This window comes from Prionailurus bengalensis, chromosome D3 (genome assembly GCF_016509475.1).
Source record: "Prionailurus bengalensis isolate Pbe53 chromosome D3, Fcat_Pben_1.1_paternal_pri, whole genome shotgun sequence".
NCBI lineage: Eukaryota > Metazoa > Chordata > Mammalia > Carnivora > Felidae > Prionailurus > Prionailurus bengalensis.
The window spans coordinates 27,242,021-27,261,153 of NC_057356.1; the positions used below are offsets into that span (position 1 = coordinate 27,242,021).

Below are 19,133 nucleotides of genomic sequence, written 5' to 3' on the forward strand. Positions count from 1 at the left end.
CCTTTTATTAAGAGTTATTTTATGACCCAGAGTATCGTCTTTTTTGGTAAGTGTTCCATGGATCCTTGGGAAGAATAGTGGTGGTCAAGTCTACTGTGTCCTTGCTGATGTTGTGCCTATTGAAATATCAGGCTATAATTGTGAATTTGCCTATTTCTCTTTTCGGTTCTATCAATTTTTGCTTCAGGTACTTTGAAGCTATTAACGGATCCATGAACATTTAAGATTGCTATTAATTGACCCTTTTATGATTATACAGTGACCTGTTGTTTATTGCTGGTAATAATTTTTTGTTTTGAAACTGTGTTGTCTGGTATTCATATAGCCACTCTAGCTCAGCCTTCTTTGGTCAAGTGTTAGTGTGCTATATCATATTTCTGTCTTTTGAACAAATTTCTGTCTTGACATTTTAAGTGCATTTTGTATAGGTAGCATATAGCTGAGTCTTCCTTTTTTATCCATTCTGACACTCTGCGTCTTAGTTGAGGCTTTTAGACCGTTTTCACTTGCTGTGATTATTGATAGAGTTGATTTGAATCTGTCATCATGCTGTTTGATTTGCATTTGTCCTATCTGCTCCTTGTTCCTGTTCTCTTCTTTTTCCGCTTTCTTTTAATCGAGTCATTTTTATGATTCAGTTTTATCCATTTATTATGTATTTATTTATTCACTTATTCACTTATTTATTTAGGCTTCCTAGCTAGAACTTTTCAGTTTTGCTATTGTGGTGGTTGGTTTAGGTTTTATAGTCTGTGGGTTAAACGTCACAGTCTAGCTTCCATTAATGTTATACCACATCGTATATAGTTTAGGAAAATTACAATAGTTGACTTCCATCTCTTCTTTCCTAGACAGATCCTTCCTGGGTCGGTGGGATTATAGTTTTCATGAAGTTTAGGAAGATTTGGGCCATTTTTTTTTCCTCTCCCTTTCCCCTGCCTCTTTGGGCAATTGTGTATTTCCCCCTTGAAGTTGTCTTCCAGGTTGCCAATGTTAAACTTCAGTCTTTTGTTTTGTGATGTCTCATATGTGTTTATTCCTGTCCATCGTATTGTTCATGTCTAACATAATTTACATCTCTGTAAGTGCTATTTGGTTTTTAAAACAATAGCTTCTATGCCTCTAGTTATCTTTTCATGCTTTGTTTGGAGATATCTTTAGGTTACTTACAAACAGATGGATCCTTTAGTGTTGCTATTACGAATCATTGGATGAATCCAGAGTGGTGATCAGCCTAAAGCCAATTATGAGTTTTTCTATCCTAGCTAATGTGAATAGATACTGTCCCTTGTGCTGTGGGAGCACCAGGCAGTGTTTCCTCTCTCTTTTCAGATTTTTTTTCCCTTGATGACTTCCTTCCATGTATGCATTGGTTGTTACTCTGCTGAGTAGCCAAAGGGGACCCTCTGCAGATGTCCAGAGTTCTTTCTGTGTTCTGCTTTCTCCTCTCCTGGATGCTGACCTGTCATCTCTATGTGCCTTGAATTCACCAGACTCTCAGTTTCGTCACCTCGACTCAAGGAGTCTGGAGGAGTCTATTTAAATCATTTATGTCTCCTGGGTCGTAGCCTGAAAACTCTCTCAAGGCAGTGAGCTTGGGCATGTGTTAGGCTAACGTGGTTTGTTTCCAGGGATCATTGTCCTTCATCGTCTGAAGTTCTGTGTCTTGAAAATCATGTTAAAATTGTAATTTGTCTGTTTTGGTTTTGCCTGCTTCAGGTAGGAAGATCAATCAGTACGTGTTACTCCATGTTGGCCAGAAGCAGGTTACAGTGGAACTTCGGCACACGCTCTAGACCGTCGGGAGTGCTTGTCTTCCTCCTTTGCTTAATTGCCTCCTGCTCATCCTTCATTCCTCAGTAGAGTTACCTCTTCCTCAGGGAAATCTATCTTTCTTGGGCCCAATCTGGATCAAGTTATGATCACAGAACTCTGTTTTCTGATAGGAACTATCTGAATTTAGACTTAGCGTTTGAGTTGTCTTTCTCCTTCACCAAACTTGAAGCTAATCGCGAACCAGGGGTCTTCTCTAGTGTATCTGTAGAGCTGAGTATAATGTCTTACATTGAAGGTATATATTTATTCAATGTGTGGATGAGTGAATTGAAGATGCACAGTCCTGTATATGCAAGAAGTACTCATATATTTTATTTCTGTTTCTGTTTCTTCTCTGATGCAGATTCTGCTGGCTTCTTAAAAATCCAAAATATACTTGTTTCTTATAAAAGATTAAGGAAACTTAACAAAAATCACTGTAAACGAGTTACGGGAAAAATTAAAAAAATGGAAAAAACGGTTAGTGCACTACAAAACGAGCTACGAGAAGCCAAAGACGTGACATCACGGTTAGAGCATCAAAAAATGGAATGGGAACATGAAGTATGCTGTTTGAGGTATAGCATCTCGGTTTCAAAGAAATATTTGAACTCTTTACTTTTGGGTGACAGATGTGTAGGGGCAGTTTTGTAACTGCAAACTTAACCTTATAGGATTTTCCGGGAAAGAAAACTTCTTTAGTGTTGTGAAGTGTGAGATTCTTGGAAATAACACAGCACGTTCTTAACAGTGAATACTTCTAAGAATTTAATGTCTATTCCAAATCGCAATTTTAATGGCCGTGTAAAAGTCCACCATAGTCCAAGAAACGTCATTATTTAACAGATTGAATTCTGCTTGTTTTTCATCTTTCTGTATTTTAATTAGTGCTGTCAAGAATGTCTTTTATATAAATCTGTTCCTACATTTCTGGTTACTTGGAACAAATTCTTCAATATAATATAATTTGGTTAAAGTATAACAAATTTAAAAAAAGGTCTTTGATCCATATTTTTCAATTGCTCTCAGGAAAGCTTATATTAATTTCTGTACCTACCACCAGAGTATAAAATGGTCATTTTTCTCAAGACAGTAAAATCCCCCCAAATTGATTCCATTTGATTCTTAACAGGCAGGGGTTAAAAGGTAAAGTGGGGGTGCCTGGGTGGCTCAGTTGGTTAAGCATCTGGCTTCGGCTCAGGGGATGATCTCGTGAGTTTGAGCCCGGCTTTGGGTGAGCTCAAGCCCTGCTTTGGGTGAGCACGAGCCCCACTTCGGGTGAGCCCCTCTTCTCTCTCTCTCTCTGTCTCTCCCTCGCTCTCTGCCCCTCGTGGGATTCTGTCTCTCTTTCTCTCTCTCCGCCCTCATTCACTTGTGTCATCTCTCCCTCAATAAAAAATTTAAACAAAGGAAAATGGGGGTGCCTGGGTGGCTCAGTCATTCAAGCGTCTGACTTTGGCTCAGGTCATGATCTCAGGGTTCCTGAGTTCGAGCCCCGCATTGAGGACTCTGCTGTCAGTGCAGAGCCCACTTCGGATTTTCTGTCTCCCTCTCTCTCTCTCTGCCCCTCCTTTGTTTGCATGGGCTCTCCCTTTCTCTCTCAAAAATGAATAAACATTTTAAAAAAAAAGTGATACGGAAAGTGATTGCTGATAAGTTTTTCCAACATCTCTGTCATAGGTAGATAAAATTAATTCAAAAGTGTATACTGAAAGCTCATATCACTCTCTATTGTTTACTTAATTGATATGTATCCTGTGTTGTTCTAGAAGGGATTTTTAAGTGATTGATAAAGTAGGTAATCATCAACAAGGTAAGTTGCAAGTGTTGTGGAAGAAGAAACAAAAAGTATAGGGCAACAGATATTAGACTTGCTAGTCTAGTCTTGGATGACAGTAATCTGCACGTGTGTGTTGTGTAAACAACATCCGCAGATGCTCTCTTACACTGCACATCATTTTTGGAGGTACCTGTAATGTTTCGTCAAGTGGAAATTGTATTTCCAGTGAATTGATAAACTTGTTTCTAAACAGCAACTTCTCTTTTTAATGAGTAACTGAATTATCTGTCCTGTGGAGGAATAATTATACCTGTGGGAAAAGGGGTAATTTTCAACTCTCACTTTCTTGAATAATTTCAAACTTCTTTCCTACAACATCTACCAGAGTTATTACTGACTCAAAGTAACTAAGTTGCATAACGCTTTGTCCTTGCTTCTTTTCAATGGTATATATGTTTTGGAAGAGATTGAAGTGACAAATTAAAAACATGAGCCCTAGAAAGAAAAAAAAAAACTTGAGAACATAGAAATTTCATTTGGACGGTAAGCCAACATATGTGGAACCAGATCATAAGAGGAACTTTTTATTTCTAACAAAACAAATTTTAAAATAAGCACATTAAATTGCAGATTTGCTTTAAAACAAGAGGAAGAAAAAAGAAGAAATGCTGATCTGTTATATGAAAAAAGTAGGGAGAAGTTAAGAAGAATAGAAGACCAGTATAAGAAGGAAGTTAAAACAAAACAAGAATTTGAACTCGCTCTTAGAACACGAAACATGGAATTGAAGGCCGCAAAAGATAATTTGAATCAGGTAAATTACTTTTTGAGAAAAAATTGTATATTTCCATCAATACTATATAGTGTATTATATATATATTTTATGGTATCCCTTTGATTCAATATATATTATTTAGGTTTAAAATAAATTAAAACATGGGATCATGTTCCTTGGAACATTTGTTTAAAGTTTTCCTCTTCAGCTTTTGACTTTTTTTTTAACGGTATGAGACCAAAATCGTGGTGAAATGTATCTCCAGGTTGTAGAAAAGCGCAGTGACAGTGGCAACTTTCTCCAGAACAGAAGGCCAGAGTATTCCAAGATGGAAGTCTAAACAATCACTTTTACAAGCAAAAGGTGCTAGAAATGGCTCATAAGAAAACGAATTCTGAAATATCTTCTTTAGTCATTTTGAAGTACATGTGTGTATGTATTTGTATACATTCTCTCTTTTAATTATTATTACTTTTTCTCCATGTCTGTATATATAAATTTTAAAAACCCAACACTGTACATCACGGAAACTATAGAGGGTTTTAACAGCACATATATTTTGGGGGAGGGGCATGGGGGACGGTGGCATTTTTGTTTCATCGGATAAAATAATATTCTTGATTAAATGCATTTGTCTGCAACAACTAGTGACATTCATAATGTCCTCATCCAAAGGAGAGGCTTGTATTACTTTCTGTAGGAATCGATGAGCTTTCTCTAATCTCAAAACTATTGCTACTAGCAACATGTGTTTTGGTTTTGAACAGTTACTTCACTGCCTTGATATATTAATAGATCAGTTGAACACTTCTGCTAATGGACAGGAGGACGAGTATAGCCAGTTCCCAGATCATATTTTCGGTATCAAGTCTCCTACTTTTGAGAAAAGTAACAGTTTGCTTCAAGTAGCGTCCTCTTTCATTACAAGGAACTTTTGAAAACAACGGTATGCTACGGTATACACTTAATGACAATTTATTGATAGGTATTTTATTCCTAATAAAATGGTGGAGTGTCTTTCCCCTCTTTTATATTTAATACTATTTTCAACATGAAGAGGAAATACAAGGTATGGCAGCAGTAATTTCATGATTTTCTAAGAGATGTATACATTTCACCTTATTTCCTATCAGCAGTTTGAAATCCAAGACTTCTTTCATATTTGTGTATTTACACTAGAGAAGTAGCAGTGGTTGGTGCAAGAGCACTAGTCGTGGAGTGAGAAGACCTGGGGAGAGTCCTGCAGCTCACCGTTTTAATGTCTCCATTCTAGAATTGTGATAACCAAATGAGTTCTTTGATATATGGAGAAGTGTTTATATTATAATACATTGCCTAGATTTCTCAGTTATCAATAGATCTATTCTTATAACTGACTATAGACATGTTAGCAAAGTAGATATCTATGAAATATCCTCAGAAAGAAAAGCATTTTAGGAAATTTAATCTGTCCAAGTAGATGCAGAGCTAACGATTTTACTGTGGGGTAGCTGTGTTTTTGATATCTACTGTAAACTCAATTTTTAAGTGTAGTCAGAGTTATTACTCTTTTATTTCAGGCCTTCTGGTTTGTTGTAAATCAGAGAAAGGCCTTTCCAATTCTGAGATTCTGAAAACTTCTCACGAATTCTTTTTTACTTTCATGCCTTCATTATCTTCAGTTAAAGTTCTGAACTTTTGGGAACTTATGCTTGTATAAAATTTGAGATTTGGTGCCAGCTTCATTTTTTTCCAGTTGGATATTCACTTAGTGTAATCTTTCTTTCTTTCTTTCTTTCTTTCTTTCTTTCTTTCTTTCTTTCTTCCTTCTTTCTATGTTCCTTTATTCATTAGAGAGAGAGAGAACACAAGCAGAGGAGGGGCAGGGAGAGGGAGCGCGAGAATCCTGAGCAGGCTCCTGACTGTCAGCACAGAGCCTGATGGGGGCTTGAACCCACAGAATGTGAGATCATTCCCTGAGCCAAAATCAAGAGTCAGACACTTAACCAACTGAGCCACCCTGGCACCTCCTGTAACCTTTTCATTGTTTAAACATAGGTTATGCTTTAATTTCAAAGAAAAGCATGATAATGTCATTTTATTGAATGCGATCTGAAAATGTCCTTTGTTTTACTTAGCTTTCTGATAGTCGTGAGGAAATACAAGATCTGTTGCATAAAAACCACATGTTGCAGGATGAAATCGCCATGCTAAGACTGGAAAGAGACACCATCAAAAATCAGAACCAGAGAAAGGAAACGAAATATTGTGAAGACATTGAAAGTGTAAAGGAAAAGAATGACAATCTTCAAAAGACCATAAAGCAGAATGAGGAAACATTATCAAAAACAATATTCCGATATACTGGACAGCTTAATGTTCTGACTGCTGAGATTACGAGGCTAAAGTCTAAACTGGAGAATGAAAAACAAAATAAAGAGAGCCTGGAAGCAGAAGTTGAATCATACCGTGCTAGACTGGCTACTGCTGTACACAATCATGATGAGAGTCAGACATCAAGAAAAGACCTAGAACTTGCTTTCCAGAGAGCAAGAGATGAAGATGGTCACTTACAGGACCAGATGAATTTTGATGTGTCTAAACTACAAGATAACAATGAAGTTCTTTCTCGGCAACTTTCTCAAGATGAAAGTAAATTCAACGCCCTGGAAATTGAGCTCCATCACACAAAAGATGCTCTCAGAGAAAAGACTTTCGTTTTAGAATGTGTACAAAGGGACCTAAGCCAAACACAATGCCAGAAGATGGAAATTGAACACATGTATCAGAAGGAACAAAGTAACGTGAATAAATACATTGCAAAGCAGGAATCCTTCGAGGAAAGGTTATCTCAACTACAAAGTGAAAATATGTTGCTTAGACAGCAACTAGATGCTGCTCACAACCAAGCTGACAGTGAAGAAAAGCTAGTGATTAATATGCAAGACCAGTTTCAGAATATCCAAAAATACCTTAAAGCTAAACGTGAAGAACAAGGTCTTATGCTGGGAGAAAGAAATAAGGAGTTAATCGATGAATGTAAACATTTAAAAGAAAGAATGTATAAGTATAAAAATGAGAAAGGAAAATTAGAAGTAAGTATCCAGAAAGATAACAATGTTTCAGATTTCCAGAAAGAAAACTCAGGTAATATTTGATTATGGCTGACTTGTGAATCTAGTTGAATATTAAAAAAAAAAAAAAGACTATAAATCAACCAAAAGCATAACTCGTATGCAGCAAATAAAAATTAGACCTGAGAGGTGTTTTGATTTGAGTACAGATACTATGTCACCTATGAAACTTTAAGAGGTTAAGTTATAAACTGTTACTAGATGATAGTCTTATACTGCTATAATAATATTTTTTTTAAGTTTATTTTGAGAGAGAGTCGGAGAGAGAACATGAGCTGGGGAGGGGCGGAGAGAGAGAGGATGCCAAGGAGGCTCTGCACTGCCAGCGTGGAGCCCGACACAGGACTCTCAAAGTCAGGAGCTGTGAGATTCATGACCTGAGCCGAAATCAAGAGTTGCTTGCTTAACCGAGAAAGCCACCCAGGCCCCCCCTACAATAATAATTGTCATCTTTGCCACCGCATTTTATTACTGTGGTGAGCTGGTAAATGAAAATGCTCAAAGGTAAAATGAGTATTTTGAAACTTAGATCCAATTAATTGAGTTAACTGGACAGTCACTTCAGATTTCCCAGATGAAATGAAGTATAGGTGCTCTTTCTGGTAGTACTTTTCCTTTGGTAGCTTTTTATGCATTTTAAGTTGGTATGATTTTATTTTTATTCACATAAATTTCAATTTTCAGTCTCAAATCATGTGTTCCTACAGCCTCTTAATTCTTTAAAGGTATCTACTTTACACTACATCATAATTTGGGACAACTGTGGTGTCAGGAAAGCCATGTTTGAGTAATCTTCCCACTGCTGTTTATAACTTATTTAAATATTTTTACAAATAATTTGCTCATTTCGAAGCACGGTTACTGTCATGTGGGCATAAGTTTGTCCAGTACAAAGAGAATTGTATCTCTCTGTGATTTATTAAGTTGGCATTGGATCTCCATTTTCAGACCAAGGAGGGGTTGCAGGATTCCTGTTTAGCAGGAATGGAGTGAGTAGGGGAGAGAGCTGTAGGAGCTGAGGTCAGGGGAGGGGGGTGGAAGCAGGGGCCATTGGAATGACTTGACTTTACTCCGAGATAGGAGTCTGTTAGAAGGATAAGAGGAGAGGATTGGATATGTGAGGAATTCTGACGGTAACTTAAGCCTGCAATAAAAAAAAGAGAGAAAACCTTTCATAATATAGAATTTACGACTGCTGTGCCCACTATGTCCCCATTTCTTTTTGAGACTTCTGTAGGTTATGAAGCTTTGCAAATTCACCAGTGGAGAATGGATAGTGAGGCTGAATTCATTATCTAAGTGAGATCATCCTGACTAGGCAGGGAGATAACACCTTTTGTTCTTTAACTGAATTCAGTGAACAGGAATGTGTATGTGTTGCTAAAAGAAGGTGAATTGGGGCGCCTGGGTGGCTTGGTCGCTAGGCGTCCGACTTCGGCTCAGGCCATGATTTCACGGTCCGTGATTTCGAGCCCCGCGTCGGGCTCTGTGCTGACGGCTCAGAGCCTGGAGCCTGTTTCAGATTCGGTGTCTCCCTCTCTCTCTCTGCCCCTCCCCTGTTCATGCACTGTCTCTCTCTGTCTCAAGAATAAATAAACGATAAAAAAAAATTAAAAAAAAAAAGGAAAAGAAGGTGAATTGATGTATGTGGTGATATTTCTCAAAGTACGCATGTTAGAGTTGTCTATTATTAACATAATTAAATAATAAGATGATTTAGAAAATCAGTAACAGAAATGTCTTATTAGGTAGTGGTGAGAGAACTTCAACAAAAACTGGCTGATACTCTGAAGAAACAGTCTATGTCACACGCTTCCCCGGAGGTTATATCACATCTTCGTCTGGAAGATGAGACACGGGATCTCAAGAAGAAATTAGGTCGAATCAGAAGTCAAGTATGTACTAAATGTAACCTGTCAACAGTTAACTTATAGCTGGTTAAATAATATAAGGTGTTTCAGGATACGAACTTCCATGGGCCGCTTTCTTTTGTATTTTCATTATAATTAATTGATTATGATTTTAGTATCTTTACAATACATTTATTTCGTAAACTCTGACTTTCATTCTACTATTTGCGTTATACGGTTTTTTTCTTGTAATAGTTAGGAAAGTTGAGGCTTTTGTCTCCTTCCTCACAGAAATTGAGAAACTTTTTTCTTTCTTAATGTAAAACTTATTTTACAGTTGATTTATTTATTTTGAGAGAGAAAGAGCAAGAGAGAGTGTGTGCGTGCATGTTAACAGGGGCGGGGCAGAGAGAGGAGAGAGGGAGAATCGCAAGCAGCCTCCATGCTGTCAGTGTAGAGCCAACGTGGGCTCAGTCTCATGAACCGTGAGATCATGACCTGAGCTGAAAGCAAGAATTGGACGCTTAACTGACGTAGCCACCCAGGTGCCCCAAGAGACTTTTGTCCCCTGCTAAACAATGTTTTTTAATGATATCTCTATTACCATGATGAGGCAAGCTGGATAAAATCAGAAGATAACGTTTAATGGAATGTTTCAGATAATTGTCTTAGTTCTCATCTTCACTTTCGGGAAGAATCTGTATTGATTTCAGGATGACTTGTACAGAAAGATCACTTAACAACCCACTTGAACTTGGGCATTTCCTTCATTTTCTTTGCCTTTTAGACATGTTGTCAAAACACATGATCTGAAATATTCAGATCATGTATAGTATGTACGCCCAAAAGCGAGAATTGAGAACATTATCTGTGTCCTGCCATTGGGGTTTTTTTAAAGCCTTTTTGAGGTACAATACACATCCCATAAAAGTCACCCATTTGACACGCACAGTTCACTGTCTCTGTGTACGCTCGTGCAACCATCACTGCCATCAAGTAGAATGCTTTCCTGACCCTGAAAGGAAACCCTTACCCGTTGCCCCCAGCCTCAGGCAACCACCAATCTACTACTTGGTCTCTCACTGGAGTTGCCTCTTGCGAATATTTCATATAAATGGAGTCACACAACGTGTGGTCCCTTGGGACTAGCTAGCTTCACTTAATGTTTTCCGGGTTCATCTGTGTTGGTTACAGCTTATATCAGTGCTTCATTTCTTCTTATTGTCCAACAGTACTCCATCGTGGGCTAAGGCCCTTGTTCATTCATCAGTTGATGGACCTTTGGGTTGTGTCCACTTTTTGCCTGTTAATACTGCTGCTTATGAACATTCATGTAGTTCTTGTGTGGACACCTGTTTTTAATGTCTCTGCCATCAGATTTTATCCTCCGAGTTAATTGGGTTGATTTTACCATCTCTCCGCCGTTACTCATGCTGTCTTTTTAGTTTCTGTTCCTCTTGCCTGAACCTATGTTATTCAGACTTGTCTCACAGTCTCCTTTCCTATGAACTTTCTCTGACTGTTGTAACTCCCATTAGCCTTAACTCTCTTGACACTTGTCATCTAGCCTGCGCAGAACAATATAGTTCTTTATTTGACGTTGTTTTTATTTTTCTAATGACAGGTAATTTCGCCTTCCTAAGTATAAATTTAAGGGATAATAATATTTGATACGTGTGGTACTTATCCTTGTATGAATTGAAAATATTTTAACTTCACAGTTTTTCCGATAAAATTAAGTGCTTTATGCCGTATCAATAAATTCTTCTTGGAAACATTGGTATAACAAAGCTTTGATTCTAAATGTATGCTAAGAAATGAAATACAAAATTGAGGGGTGCCTGGCTGTCTCCAGTCTTATCAGAGTCTGCCTTTGGCTCAGGTCATGATCTCCACGTTCTTGAGACTGAGCCCTGCATCAGATTCTCTGCTGTCAGCAGAGCCTGTGTTGGATCCGTTTTGTCCCTCACGTTCTGCGTCACTCAGACTCCTGCTCTCTATCAAAAAATAAATGTTAAAAAAATGTGTGTATATCTATACACACACACACACACACACACACACACTTATATAAATAAAACTATTAATGAAAGCACTTAATCAAATAGAGGAGAAATGTTCAATCAAATGTTTGGGTTTTTTTTTTTCCCTCTCACTATGAAAAAGCTCTCTAAATTTGTCTTTCTTCCTTACACAGCCAGAACTGGGATTTACAGATTTATAACACTTTACCAACTGCAAAGATCTGGGGACAGCTTTTCTGATATGCTTTTACCACAAAGCCTTAATCTCTTCATCAGAGTACATGTTAAAGCAGCCTAACGTAAACAGTATGGACGTGAAATGATTGAGGAACTTTAGTTTAGCAAGACTCGATTATTTCCATGTCAGTGGCTTTCCCTTGCCTCTGATGGTCATGTAAAGGATCTACTACTCAGTCAAGGAGGTGCTCTTTGTACCTTGGTCTGTGAGCATTGTCCACTGAGTGGTATAGAGAGGAAGTAAGTTAAAAGGATTATAAATGGAAAAAGTACTGTTGGCTAGTGGCATTGGCGAAAGTTGTGTGAAGTACTGAGGAGAGATTCTGGGCCTCATGCTCCCCATTTGCTGCCACTTGTGGTGGAATGAAGAATAACTTCAGTATAATTTGTATAGGGGAACACTTGTATTGGCAGGCCACCTGCCTAAACTATCACATTGTATTGGAATGCAAAATACAGCAACAGTAATCATGCTAAATGCAGACGCTTAGAGCTATGTGCCACGTACCCTTCTAAGTTGTTCATCTCTTATTTCCTAATTTAATCTTCCCAACATCCCAGTGGGGTAGATACTATTATTATTTATTTTGAGATCACTTTTTTAAGGACCTTTATTTTGAGAGAGAGAGAGAGAGAGAGAGAGATTGTGGGGAAGGGCATGTAGGGAGAGAGAGCAAAGGGGAGAGAGAGAGAGAGAGAGAGAGAGAGAGAGAGAATCCCAAGCAAGCTCCTCGCTGTCCATGCAGAGCTCGATGTGGGGCTCAGTTACATGACCCTGAGATCCTGTCCTGAGCCGACATCAAGAGCCAGACACTGAACCGACTGAGCCACTCAGGTGTCCCAGTAGGTGCTGTTATTACCTTCATTTTACAGATGCAGAGACTGAGACGTGGAAGTTTTAGGTAGTGTGCTCAAGGTCATACAGCTCATAACGAGCAGAACTGGGAATTCAGACCCAGGCATTCTGGCCCCTACTAGGATATTGCTTCTCAAATTCTTCCATGAAATATCTTGTTGTCACTGAAAACAGCATGTTCAGTTTTATAATCATGAGAATAGCAACGTCATTCGCCTATGTGAATATGTAAAATCATAGTTGATGTGGTGCTTGGAATATGAAAATAGAAATGTTTACCATAAGGTAAATTCCTATATTTCCTCCATTTGACCAATAGATACATTTGTACGTTTATCTGATCATATATAATTTAAAAACATTAACAATGTTATGTTTTGTAGGAGATTAAGGTTGGTAAGCTATTCTGTCAGAGTATAGAAACATTTCGTTTTGTCGGCCATAGTCTCTGTTGTAGCAGCTCAACTCTCCTGTTATGACCTCAAAGTAGCCATCAATCAGCATGTAGAGGAGAGTGTGGCTGGCTCCAAAAAGATTTTAGTTACAGGGGCACTTGGGCGGCTTAGTTGTTTGAGCGTCCTGACTCTTAATTTCCACTCAGGTCATGATCCCAAACCCCACATCATGAGACCGGTCATGAGACCGAGCCCCACATCAGGCTTCACCCTGAGCTTGCAGCCTGCTTACCATTTTCTCTGTCTCTCCCTCTGCCTCTCTTCCCCACTTCTGCATGCTCTCTCTCTGTCTCTCTCTCAAGTCAAGTCAAAAAAAACAAAACAAAACAAAAACGTTTAGTTACAGAAAAGGGTGATGGTGTTCTACTAGATTTTCAGTAGTTAAAATTATTTTTTTTCTTTTTCTTTCTTTTTTTTTTCAACGTTTTTATTTATTTTTGGGACAGAGAGAGACAGAGCATGAACGGGGGAGGGGCAGAGAGAGAGGGAGACACAGAATGGGAAACAGGCTCCAGGCTCCGAGCTGTCAGCACAGAGCCCGATGTGGGGCTCGAACCCACGAACAGTGAGATCATGACCTGAGCCCAAGTCAGAAGCTTAACTGACTGAGCCACCCAGGCACCCCGAACATGTCCCTTTGAACGTGATTATTATCCATTTCTATGTCGTCTTTAAAGAACTAATCCATTCTTTTGCCCGTTTTTATATTGGATTGTCTTTTCATTATTGGAAGAGTTACTTAAATAGCCTACATACAAATCCCTTAGCAGACATGGGATTTTCAGGTATTTTCTCCTATTTAGTCACTTGCCTTTTCACGTTCTTGATGGTGATATTTGAAGCATAGAAGTTTTTAATTTTGATGAAGTAAACTTAATGTGCTTTTGTCTATTGGTGTCGTGTCTAAGAAATCATTGCCAAATCCAGTCACAAACATATACACGTCAGCTTTTGTCTAAGAGGTTTATCATTTAGCTCTTAGATTTTAAGTGAATTTTGTATATATGCTATGGGGTAGAGGTCTGATTTTATTACTTTGCATGTGGCTATCCATTTGTCCCAGTACCGTTTGTTACAAAGACTATTCTCATTCCATTTAATTGTCTGGCACCCTTGTGGAAAATCAGTTCACTATAATGTGAGAGTTTATTTTTAGATTCTCAATGTTAATACATTGATCTATATGTCTGTCCTTATGCCAGTACCGTATCAAATTTTATGAAAACTCTTTCCTAGTTATCTTGCAAATTACCAGTCACTTATGTAATAATAAATAGTCAATGTAGTAGAACTTAACTTTGCTCCTATAGAGATTTTTGCTTCCTGAAGGACCTTTCACCAGCCTATGCCTTGCTGACCCCATGACTCGATGTGAAGTCAGGCTCAAAAAGATAAAATGGTCTTTCTTTAGTGTGTTCAGACTTTATTTATTTATTTATTTATTTATTTATATTTTTATTTTATTTATTTATTTATTTTTAGAGTATACACAAGCAGGATGTGGGTGTGTGTGGGGGGGGGGAGAGAGGGAGAGAGAGAGAAGAGAGAGAATTTTTAGCAGGCTTCACACTTCGTGTGGAGGCTGACAGGGGTCTTGATCCCATGGCCCTGGGATCATGACCTGAGAGGTTGAGGCTCAACTGACTGAGCCACCCATGTTCCCCGCCTGTGCAAACTTTTAGTCTCTCAGTCAGTGCTGCCCACTTTCACTGCCATCAAATCTTGGCCATAGGATGTCTTGACTCAGTCTACCGTTTACTTCATTATATTTTATTCTCTCATTATAACGCATAGACTCACCCATACTTTTCACCATCTAGGAAGGAAAAGATTAACTCTGGGGTATTCTCTTTCCTGTTAAGCAATCTTGCTAATCCATCATCTTGCAATTCACAATGAGATCCTCTTCTGACCTGGTTCTTGTGTGTAACACTGGTGTTAATCTTGTTCTTGGCACAGATCCTACATTCTTGGAAAACACAGTAGCCTGTATCGCTTTCTTTCACTTAAATAGAAAGATATGCATAGCTATGCGTTATAGCTCAGCGTCTAATGAATGGAATAAACATTACATCATTCAAATAATACAGCTGTACAAAGTGAGGTAGTATTAGGTAGATTTATCAGAGACAAGTAGTAGATTGGTAATTTGAATGACAAAAAATTTTTGAAGCCAACTTGTACGATATGGAGAAGCATTGTGGGACAACACAAAGACGAAATGGTCTTACCTCCCCCCACAAACAAGGTTGGAGTAAGGTAAAGGAGAATGTGCAGTTAATTGAAGTCGTGCTAAAGGACAGTACATTTGTTGTGCTACTGAGAAGATGAACAATGATTTCATAACATTCTCTTTATTTCCTCACTGAGGGAAGGAGAATGAAGATTGAGTATTCAATGGATTAAAAAATACTCAAAGCTGCGTATTTCCTTTACTTGAAATCAGATCAAAGGCCCAATTTTGGTTATCAGATTGACTCTTTCTGGTTTTTCAACTTTTGTGCTTCAAATCATATGTCTCTGTGCTTCTACCTTAACTTGAGGGGAGATTCTAAAGAGGCATTCCTGCCTACTTGTAAGAATTGTTGTAATTGAAGGGAATCTTAGGAAACTATCTTAGACACAGGAAGATGGCAGAGGAGTAGGAGGACTCTAGGCTTGCCTCATCCCACGAATACAACTAGATAACAATCAGCTCACCCTGAATACCCCAGAAATCGACCTGAAGACGGACAGAACAAACTCCACAACAAAAGGGAGAGAAGAGGCCACATCAAAGAAGGTCCTTGATGCAGAAATGTCGTCTAGAAGAGAAACAGATCCTGGCTGCTGCAGAGGGGAGGGAGTCGAGGTTGTGGATAAGGGTGAGAGAGAGGAACGCACAGGGGAACGCACAAAGAGAACATTTCCCCATACCCACTGGCCTGGAAAACAAGAGGGGCTGCATTGCGTGAGTTCTTGCAACCAGTAGTGCTTAAAGTCTGGAGTTTTAAAGGGCATCCGGTTTAGCTGGGTTGCAGCCCTGAGGTACTGCACTGCTCTTGGACAGAGGGCAGGCAAACAACGTGGGAGCATACAGCATGGCTACAGTGATCTGAAGAGTGCCTGGGGCACACAGTGGGGAGATTATTTGCTCGTCTCAGAGCAGGTCCCTCAGAGGCAAAGTTCAGAGAGACCTGTGTGTAGGAACAAAGCCACTGGCTGCCACCATCTCCTTCTCCTGCCCCTCACCACAAACATAAAGCCACCTGCAGGAAGCAGTGCATTGGTAACACTGGCTACCTAACTTGCTTATACCAAGCACCACCGCCTTGCACTCTGGTGGAACTACCCTTCTCAATCACTCTTGCTTGAGTTCCAGCACAGCAGACCCCTCCCCCAGAAGACCAGGACAAACGCCTGCCCACACCACATCTCCCAACCAGAGAGTTTCCTAGTTAAAACTCGCCACATTCAGGCCAGGGACCAAACACACACCAGACCAGGCAAGGAGAGCCTCTGCAGACGACTGGCCTGAAGGATAGCATAGCCAGAACACAACAGCAGGACACATGCAGCACACACTGGTGACACTCCCTGAAGTGCTAGACCCTAGGCATTCCATGACGTCTTTTTCCTACGTCCATTACTTTGGGAGCAGGTGACATAGTTACCTGGCTTCTCTAACACACAGAAGCTGGCAGATACCTAGACAAAGTGAAAACACAGAGGCATTTATCCCAAATGAAAGAACAGGATAAGGCCATGGCCAGAGACCGAAATGGGACAGATGTAAATAACACGCCTAATGGAGAATTTAAAACCATGATCATAAGGATACTCAGTGGACTTGAGAAAAGAATGGAAGACACCAGTGAGACCCTTACCACAGACATAAAAGAGTTCAAGGATCAGAGATGAAGAGTGCAGTAAAATGAACAGCAAGCTGGAAGAAGCAGAGGAACAAATTAATGACCTAGAAGACAAAGTAATGAAAAACAATGAAGCTGAAGAAGACAAAGAAGAATTATCCAATGCAAGAATAGACTTAAGGAACTCGGTGACTCCGTCAAATGTAAAAACATTCATATGATAGGAGTCCCAGAAGAAGACAGAGAGAAGGGGACAGATAATTGATTTGAAGACACAATAACTGAAAAATTCCCTAATGTGGAGAAGAAAACAGACATCGAGATCCAGGAGACACAGAGAACTTCCATCAAAATCAACACCCAAGACATGTTGTAATTAAATTTGCAAAATATACTGCTAACAACTTTTTTTTTAGTGTTTTGTTCTTTTGTTTTGTTTTGTTTTTGCTTTTGATTTTTCTGTGACAGAATGCAGACACAAGCAGGGGAGGGGCAGAGAGAGAGAGAGAGAGAGAGAGAGGATCCCAAGCACTCTGTGCTGTCAGTGCAGAGCCCACTGGAGGCTTGAACCCACGAACTGCGAAGTCACGACTAGAGCTAAGATCAAGTCATGCTTAACCGACTGAGCCACGCAGGCGCCCCACTGCTACAAATCTTAAAAGCAGCAAAACACGTCATTAACTTCCAAGGAGAAACCCACAAGGCTAGCAGGAGATTTTTCAACAGAAACTTTGCAAGGCATAAGGAAAAGGCATGATATATTCAAAGTGCTGGATGAGAAAAATCTGCAGCCAAAAATACTCTATCCAGTAAGGCTATCATTCATAATAGAAGGAGAGATAAAGAATTTCTCAGACAAACAATAATGGAAGGAGTTTGTGACCACTAAATCAGCCTGTAAGAAATATTATCGGGGACTCTGAGTGGAAAGGAGAGATCAGAAGTGACAGTATAAAGGCAGAAAATGTAAAAGCAATAAAAATGTATATTTCTGTAAAAAAATCAGTCAAGGAATGCCCCAAAACAGGATATACAATAAAATAGCTTATCTAAACCATGGGGAGGAGAAAAAAAAATGAGTTCTAACTTCATTGACCATCAACTTAATATAGACTGCTACACGCATAGCAGGTGATATACAAATTAATGCTTATCATATACCAAAACCCACTAATAAACATGTAAAGACTAAAGAGAAAGAAATCCAAATATATCATTAAAGCAAATTAGAAAGACATCAAGGCGAGAAAAACAATAAAGGATTTGAGAAAATCTCCAGAAACAACCGCAAAACACGTAGTAAAATGACAATAAATACATACCTGTCAATAATTACTTTGTATATAAATGGAATAAACACTCCAACCAAAAGACCTAGGGTGACAGGATGGATCAAAAAACACGACCCGTCTGTATGCTGCCTATAAAAACCTCATTTTAGACATAAAGACACCTGCAGATTAAAAGTGAGCGGATGCTCGCACTGTTGGTGGTAATGCAACCTGGTGCAGCCGCTCTGGGAAACAGTGTGGAGGTTCCTCAAAACAATTGAAAATAGAACTACCCTATGGCCCCTCAATAGCACTACTGGGGATTTATGCAAAGGATACAGGAGTGCTGATTCATAGCGGCACATGTACTCCAATGTCTATAGCAGTGCTTTCAACAATAGCCAAATTGTGGAAAGAGCCTAAAAGCCCATCAACTGATGCATGGATAAAGAGGTGTGGTTTACATATACACTGGAATACTACCTGGCAAGGAGAAAGAGTGAAATCGTGCTATCTGTTGCAATGTGGATGGAACTGGAAGATAATATGCTACATGAAATAAGTCACAGAAAGACAGATATCATATGTTGTCGCTCATATGTGGAATTTGAGAAACTTAACAGAAGACCGTGGGGGAAGGGAAGGGGAAAAATAGTTACAAACAGAGAAGGAGACGGGCAAACCATAGGAGACTCTTGAATGCAGAGAACAAATAGAGGGTTGATGGGGGGGGCGGTGGCTGAGAAAGGAAAGTGGGTGGTGGGCATTGAGGAGGGCACTTGTTGGGATGAGCCCTGGGTGTTGTCTATAAGTGATGAACCACAGGAATCTACCCCCAAAACGAAGAGCACACTGTACACGCTGTATGTTAGCCAAGTTGACAATAAATTCTATTAAAAAAAAAATGAAAACGAGGGGATGGAGAAAAAATGTATCACGTTAAAAGAAAATGTAGCGATACTTTTGTTAGACAAAAAGAGTCCTTAAAACAAACACTGTGGGGCACCTGGGTGCCTCAGTCATTTGAGCAACCGACTAGGTCTTGGCTCAGGTCATGATCTTATGGCTGGTGGCTTTGAGCCCCATGTTGGGCTCCAGGCTGACAG

At 39.3% G+C, this 19,133-nt stretch overlaps 1 protein-coding gene across 7 annotated transcripts in view; it reads left to right on the forward strand.

Moving 5' to 3' along the window:
* The window catches only part of LOC122471003 (ankyrin repeat domain-containing protein 26-like), a 115,134-nt gene that overhangs the window by 77,640 nt on the left and 18,361 nt on the right, over positions 1-19,133 (forward strand). For all 7 annotated transcript variants that reach the window (XM_043559318.1, XM_043559321.1, XM_043559324.1 and 4 more), the window contains 4 exons: positions 2,180-2,393; positions 4,226-4,409; positions 6,488-7,444; positions 9,232-9,378. In XM_043559318.1, coding sequence (XP_043415253.1) covers positions 2,180-2,393; positions 4,226-4,409; positions 6,488-7,444; positions 9,232-9,378 — 1,502 coding nt within the window. The remainder of the gene's footprint in view (positions 1-2,179; positions 2,394-4,225; positions 4,410-6,487; positions 7,445-9,231; positions 9,379-19,133) is intronic.